General features: G+C 43.7%; 1 protein-coding gene across 1 annotated transcript in view; it reads left to right on the plus strand.

Moving 5' to 3' along the window:
* The window catches only part of NIBAN1 (niban apoptosis regulator 1), a 64,151-nt gene that overhangs the window by 37,054 nt on the left and 10,617 nt on the right, over positions 1–16,480 (plus strand). Inside the window, exons 6-10 of the mRNA XM_065649138.1 lie at positions 6,548–6,663; positions 12,806–12,910; positions 13,005–13,167; positions 14,014–14,201; positions 14,436–14,597. Coding sequence (XP_065505210.1) covers positions 6,548–6,663; positions 12,806–12,910; positions 13,005–13,167; positions 14,014–14,201; positions 14,436–14,597 — 734 coding nt within the window. The remainder of the gene's footprint in view (positions 1–6,547; positions 6,664–12,805; positions 12,911–13,004; positions 13,168–14,013; positions 14,202–14,435; positions 14,598–16,480) is intronic.

Below are 16,480 nucleotides of genomic sequence, written 5' to 3' on the forward strand. Positions count from 1 at the left end.
GGAGGTGCTTTGTAATCTTTTTATACAGGTTTTGTGCGCTGCAAAACAAATAGTTAAACCCGCCAAATGTTGGTTTGGTGGTCTCGGAGGGAACTCGCGCTGCTAAACATTATTTGCTGGAAATACAGGGTATTATTTATTATTGCTGGGTTGTGTCCTGTTTGGAAATGACCTCATACAGCTTCTGTTAGTGGTCGGCAGCTCCTCACCGCATTTGCTGTGAATAATGTGACAGTACGTTGCTCTCGGGAAAACGTCAGAGCTGTGGGGCTGATGCTTCTCGGACCGAGGACATTATACTTCATTCTTGACTTGGATCATAATAGGACAGGGCTCTGTTGTGTAAAATTCAGCGGTGTGTCCTTTTATTCAGAGGATCATTTCCAGAGGTGCTGTAGCTGTGTTACAAGCCCTGGGCTAATTATCTTTTCCAGAGACCCAGTTCCCAAGCAGATGGATTCACTTTTGTTCTCTTGCCTGCTGTCCCCTTTGGGTCGGCACCATTTGCTTATTTTTTCAAGCCAGAAATTTTCAGAACTTCATTTTTTGGAGCCGATGACCATGGCCTTTCTTACCAATTTTCTGTCATATCTTACAAGCTCTTAAATGATGCCGGAAGCTCAGGTGGTCGCTTTTTGCCACCTGATAACATGATAACGGGATGGTCTTGCTCTCTCTCTGTGTCATGTTCCTGATCCCTCTGCGTGATGATGTTTCTCATACACCTCACAGGAGAAAGTTGCTCATCTTTAAACAGAAACTACATGAGCAACAGACAATAATCACTGTAGTCCCTACCCACGGCAAATAAATCCCAGGCAGGTATTACCAGAAACGCTAGAAAAAATGCTCTTGTGGAAAACCCGTGCTACGAAGATCGCTCTCAGAAAGGGAAATTGTTCCTTGTCATGCTCATTTATTTTAATTTGATGGGCATGCCCTAATTGTGGTGTTGGGAGGTTGGCAGGATGATCCCTTAACTGCAGGAATGTCTTTTATTCCCTGATATTCCCCAGCTCCAGTAGCTTTCTTTGAAGTACCAGTGCAAGGGATGGAAGTGTCCTGTGCATTTAGATGTCTTAAAAATAGCAGTCTTTCCTTTCAGCAGCCTTCTTCTAGTTTGAGGTTTTTTATTTTCTTTTTTACCCGCTTTTGTTTTAAACAGCGGAATTTTAAAACCGATTAGAAATGGAAATATTTTTTATTAAAGAGTGTGTTGAATGGAAAGCAGAGGAAAGGCAACAATCTAAATAGATCTGAAAGAAACAAGACGAGAGGGGGAATGACTTGGAAGGGAAAGAAAATGAGGAAAAATGTAATTTGCATTTTGTAGCATGAAATCTATTTCACTGAGGGTAGTGTCCAGTAAGCGGTGGAAACACCATCTTTTGAGACTGCTAAAATCAAATATAAACCACTTACAATCCCAACCCGAGGATTTTTCAGCTTTATCCACCTCCCGCTATCTTTTTGCAGCATCACAAGAAGGAAGGTTCATCAATGATACCTGTGCAGAGATTTTTCTTCTCCCAGGAAAATTATATATAAAGTGATCGGCAAGAAAGAGCTACAAAATCGATGTTTTGGCTCTGCCTTCACCTGAACCAGCTTTCTACCACATAGATAAGGAAGCAAGGAAATGTTATTCAGTGACTGCAGAATTTTTCACCAAATTGTAGGCAGCTTTCCAGCTCAGGAACATACACATACATGTGAGTGCTGCAGGAAACAGATGAAGCTGGAGTGGAGAACTTCTGAGTTTTGGTAGACAGATGATGGGCGTTATGTCGGAATCAGCATTTCTTTAATTAAAACCCGTGCTCTGTGAGCTCAGACTTCTGGATTCTGTTTTAACGCTTGTTCATCTATGGCTTTGGGCCTCAGCCTTTTGCAAAATGTCAGCCAAAAAGCTTAGATGACCCTCAGTGGTTTAGCTCGCTTTGCTAAAGCACTTTGTCCTCAGTCAATATACCCCTTTGCTACTATTAACAATAAAATTAATACATTTATTGTAATAAAAACCCATGTGGGAGAAGCACATTTACTGGATTGCACTAGAGGCAAGCAGTATGTTTTAAAGAATGACATACTCCATTTTTACAGATCATTAAACATCCTGCCTGCAGTTCCTTGGCTCTCCGAACACTTTAACGCAGTAACGCTGCTGCTGCGTCCAAAAATCAGTTTGCAGAATTAGGCAGGGCGCGGAAGGGAGCTGTGGACCGCTGGTGTCTCAGCAGAGCAAACCACCCCGTCACTTCTGGGAGGTGGAAAATTCTCGCTGTCTGGTCATTGCATCCGACTCAAGTCCCAGCAGGCGCTAGAGAAACATTTCCCTGCTCGTCCCAAACACACATTTTTCCATGTGGCTGCACAAGCGGTACAGAAGTGAGCTGTGCTGCTACTTACGGTAAGACTCTTAGTCTTGCCTTTTATATTTTTAAAGTGGATAAATGATACACCATCTGTCTTCAAACACCTATTGGATTCCTGTTGCTTGATGACCATTTCAGCCTCCTCTTTCATCCTACAATAATTAGTTTGAATAGCTTCATTAATGACGATTACTGTTCACGGTTTAAACCATGGGTGGGAGAGCGCATGGGAGCTTGGGGCTGAAGATTCCCTCGTTACTCGCCCCGATGACCAAACATTCATTTGCCGACTGATGGAGAACGAGCCGCAGCTCGTAGTCTGGAGCGTCTCATTAGGAGGCTGCGAGTCTCACAGCAGCTGAAACGTTGGATGCAGCTGAAATTAGGAACGGGACCTTCTAAGTGAACACTTCTGCACCAGCTGCAAGAGCACTTGGTGTTGAGGAGCCTGGTCTTCTGTGTTGTCATTTTAATAGTTAAGGTTTGAGATTATTTTTTTTTTAAAGAGGGATGTGACCTGTTTATACGCTGCAAGGAAGCTCGTTCCTACAGGCAGCTTTCTGCAGTACTGAACAAACTCAGCCCTGCCTTTGAGAGATGTGCAAATTTGGGGAGATTTAAAAAGTCATTTTGTGTCCAGATGACTGTCCATCTTTTAAAGAGGAGCTTTACAGCAGTTATGCTGTTATGTTTATAAAAGGAATCTCTGGCTAGCAGTATCTTATCTCTAATTAAAATTAGGCTCCATGCCTGGCTATATAGAGCCTCTAGGTGGGTGTTATTTTAAAATTAAACAGAATGAACAGAATTTTGTTTTGCTCTCCACAAATAAGCAGATACTGCATTCATTAGCAGCTGGAGAAGCTGCCCGGGTGATTTTGCAAGTGCAGCTGGCCTGGATTAAGCACGTAGCATCAGCCTGGCTACCTGTGAAGCCTCACCAGCATTTTGCTGGAGGACATTCGGTAAGATTTATGGCTTTGTATGGGTAAGGATGACCGACAACCACCACTCCACCAAGCCCCCCTAACACACTCGACGTTCTACAAACAGCGGGGACAGATTTATCACTCACGAGAGGTGCTGGCCGGATCTGTGGAAGGGGAACCCCGTGCGAGGGCGTTCGGGAGAGCGAAGCACACGTCAGCCTTTCTGCTGATGAGCAATCGTTCCTGATGCCACGGGCTTTGCCACCTGCCCTGTTCGCAGCTGCAGCGTCTGCTTCCATCTCCCACGCACCATCCTCTCTCCCGCACGCAAGTGGGGCCACCCCAACAGCTTATTCATTGTATTCCCTGCTTTGCTATGGCATCACGGAGCTGGCTGCCAAGCCAGCCGCAGCCCTCCAGCCTTTTCATAAACGGCTAGATCCGATTTACAGAAGCCCTGGCTCTTCCCTGGTGAGATTTCAGAGCATGGGCACCGCCGTGCCTTTCAGCTTGGGTACAATTCCCTTTTCTTGAGCCCTGTCCCATCAATGTGCCTCTGTCTCGTGTGCCTCGCCAACAGCTTCGGCACAGCCCAGCGCTGGATGGGTCTAGCTGTTCAATGCTTTACACTGATGCAATCTTTTCCTCCTATGGAAAGTGAGGATGAAATGGCCTAAATTAAGCAGTTGTAGTAGCCTTGAAGTATAAAGCTTCCTTTCTACTTTGAGCTGTCTTTGTAAGTAGTAAGACTGCCATAATTGTGTTTTTCTCCTGTGTTTACTGGCATAGGAAAGAATGTGTGATTGGGATTTTATGGTACTTACAGCTCAATATTTTTCCTATGGACTATTCAAAAGAATCTCTCTCAGATTTTTAGCACCTTCTTCCCACTTCTCTACAGGGTTGGGGACAGTCAGAACAGAGAGAAAATACTCCCTTGAGTGTGGAGTTTAAAACTTGGTGATCTTAGAGGGCAGACTCTTGTCAGCACGGGCGCATCATCGTCTCGGCGGGTCCAAGGTCCAGCCCTTTGGATGGTCTTTTGTCCCTTTTGGTTAGGAGGGAGCACAGCTGCGGAGGAGGAAAACATGTGAGTCATGATCGGAGATCTGCGGGAGCTGCAGTTCTCCCTTCCTCCAGCCAAGCCTGGCCCTCGTCTTGTCAGAATATTCAGAGTTTAGTTTTGAGAGGACGAGAGCTTTCAGATGCAACGCTCCACCGGTTTCTCAGGTGGAATACTCCATTCTTTCACTAAAGCTGCCGTCAGAGGATGGCAGTGAACGGCCCGACTTCTGACTCTTTTACAGACATTTTAGCATCCTGGTTTGTGACTTGCTATTAAAAATGCTATAAGTCATGGAGGTAGCAGTGAAGGTAGGGCTGGGCTTTTACCTGGCTGTTTTTCTCTCGTTTGATCATCATGTGAGCTTGGAGAAATCGTATGATCTCTCTGGGCCTCCAAATATCCGCAAAATAGGGATGGGATCTATAGACTGGCACGGTGAGTGTGTTTACGGCACCTCAGTATGTATAGCATACATTCCTGAAGCAATTATTACGCACAGGGGAAACTCTGAAAGGGCAAATTCTGACATTGGAGCTCTTAGCAGATCTGAAACCTCATTGCCCTCCCTGCAGATAAAATCTACACAGTGCTGTTTTCAAGCAGTAGGCAAAGTGAAGCATTGATTAAATTAATTGTAGGTTTCTGTAGCTTTCGTTTTTGTGTAAAGTGCATGGAGGAAACGTTTCAGGCATGACGGTAGTGTTAATCCTTCGTGTTTCCCATAGTTTGTATAATCCCTGTATTGCCTTTGGCATGTATGCAAGCCTCCTACGAAGCTTCTCTCTTCAGAAGTTTCTTGAACAAGCCAAAAGAAGTGTCTCGCTCGACAGGCAAGGCTTGAGAACTTACCCTCTGACTCTTCACATAACAACTGTTTATACACACCAGTGTCTTTAGCAGCGTACTTACCTTTGAGAGAATTAACATTCCTCTTCCCTCCTTTCTTCCTAACTTGTGCAACAGGACTCCAGCTGATCAAGGCTGCAAGTGGATAACCTTGAAGAGGGGACGATAAACCCTTGTGGCTTTGTTTTTCCCTTAAGATAATAATCCTCACAATAACTTCTGTTTCATAGCAAAGACACAGCACTTGAATTCCTCAAGTACGTCAGTGGTGTTTTTTCTTACTGAGGTTTGTCAATCCTGATTGCTCTAGGGAGCTTCTCCACATTTTGAGGCACAGGGACTGTTTGTCCCCAGATCATGAGAGGTCTTCATTAGCTGTATTTTTATGCGCTCTCATGTGAAGGAGAACGTCGGCTGCAACCTTCTTGAAAGCCTCGTGCAGTTTGGGCAGAACACATTGCCTGCGATGTAATTTCTGTTGCCGGACCGGTTATCCAGAATTGGTAAGAGCAAACGAGCTCAGCCAGTTTGCAGGTTTTTCCGTGCTGCGGGCTCACTTGTACCAGTGTCCCCAGGCTGCCACGTTGTTTGTGGGAAGAGCCACCGTCTAGCAGCAGTAGCCGGGGACGATAACCAGATACTCCAGAGCTGTGGTTAAACATTCCTGAAATATTTAGGGAAAGCAGCACGATTTTGCCAGAAGTTTTAGTGCTCAACTGGTATGAGCAGATAACTTATTTTACCCAGGTCTGTTTTATTGTACGTCTGTGAAATGCTGTCTTGATCATCAACTCCTTAATAAAACAAGGGAAAGAAAAGATTATTGGGGAGCGTTAACTCAGGGTTTAGCAGTTTAGCAAGGGCATACAACATGCCGCAATCAGCTGACTATTATCCTTATCTTAAATTCTTAATTTTTATCTTAAATTAAAGAAGCAGAAGGTCCCAACTCTTGGCCCTGGTACGTGCTGTCAAAGTCTTCCCATGTACCATCTTACATTGCTCACAGGCATAAAGGCAAGGGCTGAGCTTTCCTATTTTAATGACTGCCTAGTTAAAGTAATCCTCATCCTGTGCTCCATATTAATATTTGCTGGTGTTGGTTTAACTTATCAGTTTAGTGACAGTTCATATGTGCAATGTGATAGTTCAGCACGACGCTTCTAAATCTTAATGAAAGCCCAGGGTCTTCAGACATACAGGTTTAGTAAATTATTTAAAAATATTACTGCTGCATGCATGTGGAACAGGAAAATGGGTCACGAAAGGCTGGTTATTTTTTAAAGGTTATTTATGGGTAAATCCTTTGTGTTACTTTTTGTTTTCCTTAGATTTTCTCAAGCAGACCACGTATGAAGTCGAGGCGTTCTTAGAAGCCATTCAGTTCTTCCGGCAGGAGAAAGGCCACTATGGGACGTGGGAAATGATCACTGGCAACGAAAAAGAGGTAAAAGAATACCTTCCTGATTTTTTTTGGCTTTGGGTATGGCAGCTCTGAGGATAGTGAAGGTCATAAAGCCCACTGGGAGAAAATGGCATTTTTAAAAAGAAAATCTAGTAGGTAGAAATACCCAAGATTTCAAGGTATTTCTCACCAATATGTAAGTGATAACTCTTTTTTAATAAACCCTATTTTGAATTTTTTGCTAGGAAGTGAAAGAAAGCGTACTGTGAACTAGAGATGTTGTGTTGCGCTGGAACGTAGGGGTGGCCACATTTCCACAGAAGGCTTGTATGTCTACTTGAATTTTATGCCACGGGCTCAAGTGGTGCATAAATGCTGTGTCTAAAACAAGGCGCTTGCTAACGTCCCACTAGCACATTTGCTGCTGTTCTTAGTTTTGGTAAATCAGTGCGATCATTACACACCAAACTCAGAACCCACGGTTCGTATGCAGCAGCTGCTCGCTGGCAGCTGCGTTGGGCTGTCTCCTGTTTTTCTGTCTTTTGTGACAGCTGTTTTGCAGGTAAGAGATATATTTTCCTTCTGTTGCTGTTACCTTTGTTACTAAACACAACGGTTCCCCGTTGCTTGTCCTCTGATGCCTCCAGATGCCATCGTAGGAGATCGGGCTTTACAAAGAACAGAGTAGCAACTAAACATAAATGTTGAAGAATCTCTTCATTTTGCTTTTCCCCATTCTTTGGGAATGAAGCTTTTAGTCTTGACCGGATAAACTAGTAGACCTACTTCTTGTGCCAGGCTTCTGAAACAGAGTCTTGCGTAGTAACAGTCACACTTAGACCCCAAAAATGTGTGAACTTCAGTTCTTCAGAGGTGAGGTGCTAAGTGGAGGGTCTGGGGGCATATTTGAGCACCTGAGTGAGCAGCTTTGCAGTGCTGATGGGAGCTGAAGTGACTCCACTGATGCCTCTGGCATTGCTCCAGATGTCTTTTAGTGCAATTGAGACATTATTTGGGCCCTGATTTATAATTTTTTTTTTTCCCAAAGCGCTGAGCACTCAGCAGCAAATATTTACTTTAGTACCAGCTGCTGGGTGTTTTCCTTAATGAAATCTGGCTTCCCTTTGGGAAAATGGCAAAAAGCCTGATGGGGAGTTCAGGATCCAGGGTTTTGTTTTAAGAAACCAGTTCATTCTTTTAGGAGAAGTCTACCTTTGAAACGCTGAAAAATGTAGCAATTGGAGAAGAATCTGTAAACAGTGTCTTTTTGAATGTCAGAGATTTAAGTTTCCTGATAATAAATTCCTTAGTATAAGGAGTCCCATCCTTCCAGTGGAGGGAGCGAGGGATTTTCTCTTCTCCCCTCCTCTCTCAAGTTATGGAGCTATTATTGTGTTAGTTTCATTTTATGTTTTATTTTTCCTATTGCTTGCCAACTGCTTACTCATAACCCATATACCTCAAGAGAACTGTAATCAGAAGACATCCAGACGAGTTACGCTATTATCTTCTTAGTAATAATTCATTCTGTAAGTATAGTGTGTTCTCATGCCTGCTTTGACCAAATATAATAATTATTTTGGGCAGATATCCAAGCTAAGTGAGTGGTTTGGAACAAGCAAGCTACAGTTTGTTGCTGTAAAAATCTCTGCAGAATGCCAATAAATATATTCCCGACATTCACTTATAACGACAGAGTCTCCGCAGCATTAGCTCATGCAGTTCTGCCTGGGTACTGCAACATGGATGTAACATCAGCAAGTACCCAGTCACTCAGCCAAAGACCTTCTAAATCTTTTTTGTGTCGTACAAGTTCCTTTTCCTGCTTGTGTTCTTTCTCATTTTTAATGTTTTGTTACTAAAGAAGGACGAATTCAATTGTAGATGGTATTTCTGTAGGTTAAGTGCTGGAATTCAGGGTTAAAACCAGGCAATTTTTGGCAACGCTTGTTACAAACAGCAGCACAACCACATAGTGAGGGCACTCCAACACACTCATTATACTGACAGAACTCCATTGATCAGTACAACACGCGTGTAGAATAACATATTGGTAAATCAAGTATTGCTGCATAAGGGATTAAAAACCCCAAACCCCTACAGTACAGAAATATAAAGCCAATCCAGCATTCCTAAAAATGTTTCCAGAGCACTCAGATGCTTCAGAATGTGTTTGATCCATTGTCACATTTATTGTTTGGTCTGTGCTGCTCTAGTTTGGGTGATTCGTGAGGTGTTTTTAAGTGGCTCCTAAGTTTAGGACCTGAATTAGTCCATCGCTTTTGACTGGTATTTGAGTCAGCATAGCTGAATTTGAGTGGTGCTGTGGCATGATCTATAAGAACTTAAGTTACATGAAACAGTAAGAGGGTTTTGCGTATTCTAGGGGTATTAATAAGTAGGGTATTGTGTGTTATATTCTCATGCGCAGGAGCTGCTCTGTTTCGCACTACATGGGGCGCAGTCAGAGCCCTTTCTTTCTTACTTTTGCAACCTAGATTCCTGCCATTTCCCTGTCGTGCTGTTGGTCCGTGCCGAAAACCCGCACACGTGAGGCTGAATGTCGGGAGGCACCGGTGCTCCAAGCGTGATGAAAATGTAAAGCTGAGCGGTGGTTTCGCACCCCGCGTTGGCTCAGCCAGGGCGCTCGTCCTTCAATGAGGACCATGCTGGGCTGTTGCTGAAGCGAGAAAAAGAGCCGGGTTCCAATATGCATCACGTAGCAAAAACTCTGCTCCAGCTGCACTGGAAGGGAAGGAGGATTGTGTACGTTGTCTGTGAGGCTTTACTGGAACTGTGGAGCAAGCTAGCAATCCTTTTCTCAGAGCAAAGGAGAAATGTACAGAACCTTAAGATGCATTTCGCCTGCTTTTTTGTAGGGTTACTGTGTCTCTCTGTGACTTGCAGGACATCCACTGCACTTCAAAGCTTTCAAGAGGTGTGGACAACCTCTTTAGGGCAGATAAAAAGCCTCGATGAAAGGGCGATGCGCCGTTCTGTACAGCACATACACGATAGTGTTGCCTCTGTCGTCGTAAACGGACAGCTGCGCATCTGTAACTGTGGGCCAGTGCAAACACACCTGGGCAAGGTCTATGAACAGAAAACGACCTTGTCTGAAAATAAAAGATCTCCCTCCCTCCTCTGAATCATGAGGATGACTAATGGCTGAACCAAATATGAGGCTGGGGTATTTAGTTCAAAATGGACATGCTTTTAAGTAGAGAAATTCAAGAATCTAGCACATATCCCCAGCACTGGTAGATGCCTCCATAGGAGACGTGTTCAGAGACCTGAGATCACACAGAAATAGAAATAGGGCAGGTGCCCCCATGAGCTGCCTCCCTCTGTTTGCATAATTCACCTTTTTGGCCAACAGCAAGAGGAAAGTGCAAGAGGAAGAGAGGTCTTGCAGCTTTCTCAGGCCAGAGATACACTGTCTATAAATTAAAAAAAAAAAAAAGAAAGAAGACATAAACCCCCAGACTCTCAAAATCAGATGTGCGCCTATAACTCTGTGTATTTATTGCCAGTTTGAGTGGGATGGGCAAGGAAGAAGTCATAGTTCAAATCTAGGCAGAGGAGGTGCAAAGCCTGACAGAGCGGGTGATTCTGAGGAAAAATCCTGGAATAGGTGCCAGTGAATGAAACCAGGAATCTGTCTCACACTGTTTCATTCTTTCTGTATTGAAGAAGCCAGACTTGGATGCTTCTTCGGTACAAAGCTGGGTGATGCTGTCAAGAGAGCCACAGAACCAGAGAGCAGTTTAGATAAAAGGGGATCTCTGGAGGTTATCTGGCCCAAGCCCCCGCTCAAAGCAGAGCCAGCTTTAGGGCTTTGTGCAGCTGAAGTCTGGAGATATCCAAGGCTGGAAATTGCACGACTGCCCTCATGGTGAAAAATATTTCTTAATATCTGATTAATAGTTCCCTTCTTGCTACTTGTAGCCATCACCTTCTTCTGTTCCCTGTGCCTTTCCAAGAAAAGTCTGGCTCCGTCTGCCCAACATCCTCCATTATGTGGTTGTAGACAGCAATAAGGTCTCCCCTGAGCTGTATCTTCTTAAGGATGAGCAAATCTTGTTCCCTGCACCTCACACGTCATGTGCTCCATCTCCTGACCATCTTGGTGGCCTCTGCTGGCCTCACTCCAGTGTGTCAAGATCTGTCTTGTACTGGGGAGCCCCAAACCGGAGACCGCTCCAGATGCCGTCTGGCAAGTGCTGAAGAGAGGGGAACGTTCTCCTCCCTCGGCCTTCTGTAGCCCTTTGCTGCGAGGGTGTCCTGCAAACTGATGTTGAGTTTCTTAGAATCACAGACCGGTTTGGGTTGGAGGGCCCTCCCCAGCTCCCCCAGTGCCCCCCCTGCCCTGAGCAGGGACATCTGCACCAGCTCAGGTTGCTCAGAGCCCCGTCCAGCCTGGCCTGGGATGTCTCCAGGGATGGTTCAGCCACCACCTCTCTGGCCAACCTGGGCCAGGCTCTCACCACCCTCAGGGCCAACAATTCCTTCCTCATGTCCGGCCTGAATCTCCCTGCTTTAGTTTAAAACCATCACCCCTTGTCCTGTCACAACAGGCCCTGCTAAAAGTCTGTCCCCATCTTTCTTATCAGCCCCTTTTCAGTCCGGAAAGGCCGCACTAAGGTCTCCCTGGAGCTTCTGTTCTCCAGCTGAACCCCCCAACTCCCTCAGCCTGTCCAAGGCCTTTTCTGCAGAACAGTTTTCCAGCCTGTTCTGGTGCACAAGATTGTTCCGTCCCAGATGTTGGACTGTGCACTTGCTTTTGCTGAACTCCATGAGGTTTTGTTCACCCATTTCTTCAGCCCATCCTGGTCCCTCTGAATAGCAGCCTTGCCTGCCAGCGTATTGACCGCTCCCCCAAATTGGTATCGTCTGTATCCCCAGTCTGATGGCTTATCTTTCTAATTATAACCAGCTGCAAGACCCAATTGGATGCTGGGATCAGAGAGGGTGATGCATCTCTTTTACAACTACTGAACCCTGTTACAAGGTGAAAACGTTCTTGAGGAAGAAAAGTACTTGGTGTTAATTTAGAAAAATACAGCAATGATAGACTGACAGTACAGAAGTAATCAAAAAATGAGGCAATGATACTTTTCCCTCAGTTTTGCTACATTAAATCACAAACTTGATGCGCAGAAGTCCCTTTGACACTTTTCTTCCCCCTTTCTTTCTGCTGGGTGCACCTTTGTCACAGAATATCTTCTTGGTTCTATATTTCATATGTTTGTTGTTCAAGAATCTGGAGGTGTTGGGAGGAGACTTTAACATATATGAATTCTACAATACGAAAGTTTTACTGGTTTTAGACCAGTATAGTTGTATTTTAGTGACAAAAGTAATGGCTTGAAAAGTTTTTCACAAACTCCAACAGCCATTTATTTTATCCCTTTTGCCTCGGGATTAAGCTGGATCTAATGAATCTTTTGGGTCATGTTACAGATTTTTGAAAAGCAAAAAAGTCAGACTAGAATTATTTGATTCACACATTACCCATGTTTCTGAATTCAATTTTTGTCCTATATCTTGTCTTTCCTGGGATTTCCTTCTTTCCTTGTTTGAATTGTGAAGTTGGTGCTCACCCGAAAAAGTGCTAGAGATCCACATTGGTTCGGTCATATATTTCTCTTTTCCGCCAATTATCTTCCTATTAGAAGCATCCTTTGTCTGATGACTCTCTAGAACAATTTCTCCTCCATGATACCTCCTGTGGGAGGGTGTGAATGTCCCAGAACAAGGTCAGTTTGCGGAAGGAGCAGTCAGCAAACCAACTTCTCGGATGTTTTTGAGCCAGTTACTCAGTTGATACGAATCATTTTAGCTCCATTGATTTTCACATGGCAATTTCATAACAGCGTGCAGAAAAATTTAATGGGCGTCTTAGTTCAGCATCTTAATTCCTCTGTTGTCAATGGTTGCATGGTCTCTCAAAGGCTTGCAGTGGAAAAAGCTTCAGATGAAATGCATGGGGTTTCCCTCAGGCCTACCTGATATTTAAAATACAATCCTCCTGGCAACTGGGATGGCGAAGCCATTGTATATTTGTGAAGCCATTGTATATTAGGGGTTGCTTGCATTTACACATCATTCTGTCATGCGAGCGCTCAGTTTCCAGAGGAAGAGCAGTGTGCGAACATGTCATTTTAATCTTCTGACCATACAGATCTTGAGCAACCTTGTGATGGAGGAACTCCTGCCTAACCTTCAGACAATGATCCTGCCCAAAATGAAAGGGAAGAGGAATGATAGGAAGCGGGCCTGGTTTGGCGTAAGTACTGATACTTGCAGAGTAGTTGTTTCTCACAGCAGTTGTCTGTGTGTGCTGAATCTGATTTATGTTTCTTAATTTATTTTGGGTTTAGATCGTAGAAGAAACTTATGGCCTAGTCCAGCAGGAGGTGTCGGAAGGATTAAGTACATTGAAAGAAGAATGCAGAGATTTTGCAAAAACTCTCGAAGGCACCATTCGCTCAGACATGGATCAGATTCTGAACTGCAAGAACTTCTTAGCTGGAAAAATCAAAGGTTTGTGAAGGAACAGCTGTGTTTTGGAGCAATTCTTTTAATGCTTCCCATTGTGTTGCTCAAATTGCCAGATGTCATTGTTTTGAAATCCTTATGTGTTTTGAAAAATCCAACCGGAGACACGAATTTTCAGAAGACAAATGCTTTGAGCCTCTGCTGCCTTTGATGGGAGCTGACACCTGTGGCTGCTGTGCCTGTGAAAATACCAAGGCTCAAGTTGGAGCTGGAGCTGATGGGTTTTGAGTATCCTGATTAGAGTTGCTCATTCTGCTTTCATTTCCACCTGGACAGCCATAGGTAATGAAGATACAGGTCACATGAACGTAATTAAAAGCGTAGTGGTTTTGACCTGATATCTAGGGACGTGCCACAAAACCAGGTTCTGGCTTTGTGGCAAATTCCTAGGCTACCACAGAATATTTAATCCAAAGGGCTTCTTAGGTGGTTGTAAAGTGATGTGAAGTAATTTTAGTTTTGCTATGAATATAAAAGTGAGTGTAAAAAGCAGGAAAAACATTAAGTGATGTTGCTTAAGCTAGCAAATAAATAATAGGTGATAATTTAGGAGCTATTCTGTTGATATTGTCACAGAGCAGACTAGGATGCTTTCAGTGAACTGTAGTATACCAAGCTTAGATAATTCCTTATCGAGTCACTGTGGCCAGGCTCTGTGCAAACCTTGTCACTCCTGAAACTACAAACTCTCCTTTCATCACGCTCATCATCTTTGCAGAGGCGTGACTCCAGGGAAAAATACAGAGTTGTCTAATTCACTGTGAAGTAGATCGGATGAGTTTTTTCACTCCAGTAGTCTAAATGCAATCGTTGTCTCGTCTGGCTCTCCAGGCACCGTTTCTGAGCCTGCCCAGAAGTGCTGCACAGAAAACATCCAGCCATTTCTCGCATCCATACTGGAGGAGCTCATGGGGCCAGTGAGTTCTGGATTTGCTGAAGTCCGCTCGCTTTTTGATAAAGAAGTTAACGAAATCATCCAGGACTTCCAGAAGACAAATGATATCACGAAGCTCAAGGAGGTAAGACAAAAATATACCTGGAGCCTTTTGCATTTGTACAAGGACAAGCAGTATTTGCTTTCCCAGGTGGCGGGATGTTAGTGCTTGGTTTTGTCATTTAGAAAGTCTTGAAATATTTGTGCAGCTAGAATGCAGATACCAGAATTTGTTTGAGGACCGCTGTTACTTTCTCTATTAAATATTCGCCTGTGGTTGCTTTCTCTCAAAACCGGTTCTTCCTCCACTGGAACGCAGAATGTGGATCAGCTTCTGAACCTGCCGCTCGACTCTGTGAAAATGGAGCCCTGCTATCTGAAAGTGAACCTCCTCCACGAGCTCCTTCAAGACCTCAAGAGCCGCTTCAGGGTCTATCACATTGATTTTGTGATTCAGAGGACACAGAACTTCATGCAAGAGGTACCGTAAGATCCAGTTTTTCCTCCTGGGAGAACAGGTTAGGTTTGTCCTTAGTCTGCTTCAAAGTAATCTTGATAAAAAGCTGCTCAAGAGTCTCAGAATATCTCTCAATCAACATACAGATCACAAAACCTAAGAAAATCACAGCTAGAAGCTGTTTCACATTTATATTTGTGGGATTGCATGTGTGTGAGTCTTTCGGTAAGGCACAACAACATTGGATGGATCGTCTCTTCCCCTGAACCTTCACATGCTGAATTCTGAGTGTCTCAGCACCCGAGAAAGTTGTACTTGTACCAGCGGGGCGGCTCAAACCTACCCGATTTCCATTCTCAAGGGTCGATTTTTCAGGAATGATCTTAAATATTTTTTCCCAAAATGGAACATCTCCTCCTTGGTAGTTTATTTTCTCATGAATATGAAGCAAGGCAACTAGTGTTAGAAAGTGGCAGTTACTTGGACACAAATGACGTCTCAGGATGGAGCTGCATGTAGGTGCTTTAACCAGCTTCTCATGGGAACGGTTGAAGCGACTACACGATTTCAGATACAAAAGGAACTCCACCTCTTTTTCCCCTAGTGTGCATTGGTATAAGCTATAATTTTGCCTTGCTTTTATTTCTTCTGGATGCCTGGCCAGAAACCCATGAGGAGCTGGCCAGCAGACTTCTTTTGGTTGCCAGATCACAAGGCAGATTTGGCCTTGTAGTTCTATGAATCCGGTGATTTTAATCCGTAGTCGAGAAACTAAAATAGTCTAATTGGTAATCTTGTGTAGTGGAGCTCATCCAGTTCTGTGGAGTGGGAGTTATGAATATGGAAAGCGAGTCTCTTGCACAGTGCTGGGATGGGGTTTTCCTAGAAGCAGCTCTTCTAAGTACAGCCGTGATCAGCAGCCAAAGAATTATTCAGAAATAAAATTCTGATTTCATGTCTGGGTCTTTTAGAAGGGACCATTCCAAAATGCTGCCAATACAATGTCTGTCTGTAAGCAAAGACCATGAGTCAAGACAAAGAAGCAGACAGAAAATACATCCCATAGAAACCAAGTGGGGGTTTTTTGTCTGAACAGGAGTCAAAATTCACAATAAATAAGTTAAAGTAAAGCACAAGTTGTTCTAAACCTGCTGTTATTGCTTCTCTCTTTAAAAGGCTGGTATCTAAACCTGCTGTTATTGTTTCTCTCTCTTTAAAAGGCTGGTATTTTTCTCATTAAAAATAGCAAGTAGTTTCACTTTGTGTCTGTGGACATTTATTAACGAGTAAGGTCAAATATGTCTGTGCTCATGTAAAAGAAGCATTTGGCTTAACCAGCTGGGGTGGAGCAGGATTCTTGGCTTGGGAGCCTGGCATCCTCTAGTGGCCAATTTCAGGAAATTTGGGAGCACAACGCTCAGCCCGCATTAATAAAAGCAGCTTTAGTGATATCATGAGAGCTACGCCAAATTATCATTAGCCTCAAATAAAAATTGAAATTATTTTTATTATAAGGAAAGCTGCTGATTAATTAATTTTTAAAAAATTATCTGCAGTATTAAGACCACCAGAATCTGGTAGGAGTCAATGTGAGTTGCCTTATTGGGGATAATGAGTTTTGCCTGTGACCTTGATATATAGGTGATTGATTCTACTTTCTGTCTTTGTCACCAACAGTTTGGATGGTGATATGAAATTAAATCTCTACAAGAAAGCTGTGATAGCATAATAATGACACTGAGGCTTATTTTTCTTTATTAATGGCAACATTTCTGTGCCCGTTAGCCTGCAGAGAACTGAATTACTGCAGGAGGTTTTTGGACAATGTAACGTATTATTCGAGGTACTTTCATTACCTTATTCTCTTGCTTTAGGTAATCGTCTTTTTTGGTTTTCTTGTTTCCAAA

This window comes from Caloenas nicobarica, chromosome 20, assembly GCF_036013445.1.
Source record: "Caloenas nicobarica isolate bCalNic1 chromosome 20, bCalNic1.hap1, whole genome shotgun sequence".
NCBI classification, from domain to species: domain Eukaryota; kingdom Metazoa; phylum Chordata; class Aves; order Columbiformes; family Columbidae; genus Caloenas; species Caloenas nicobarica.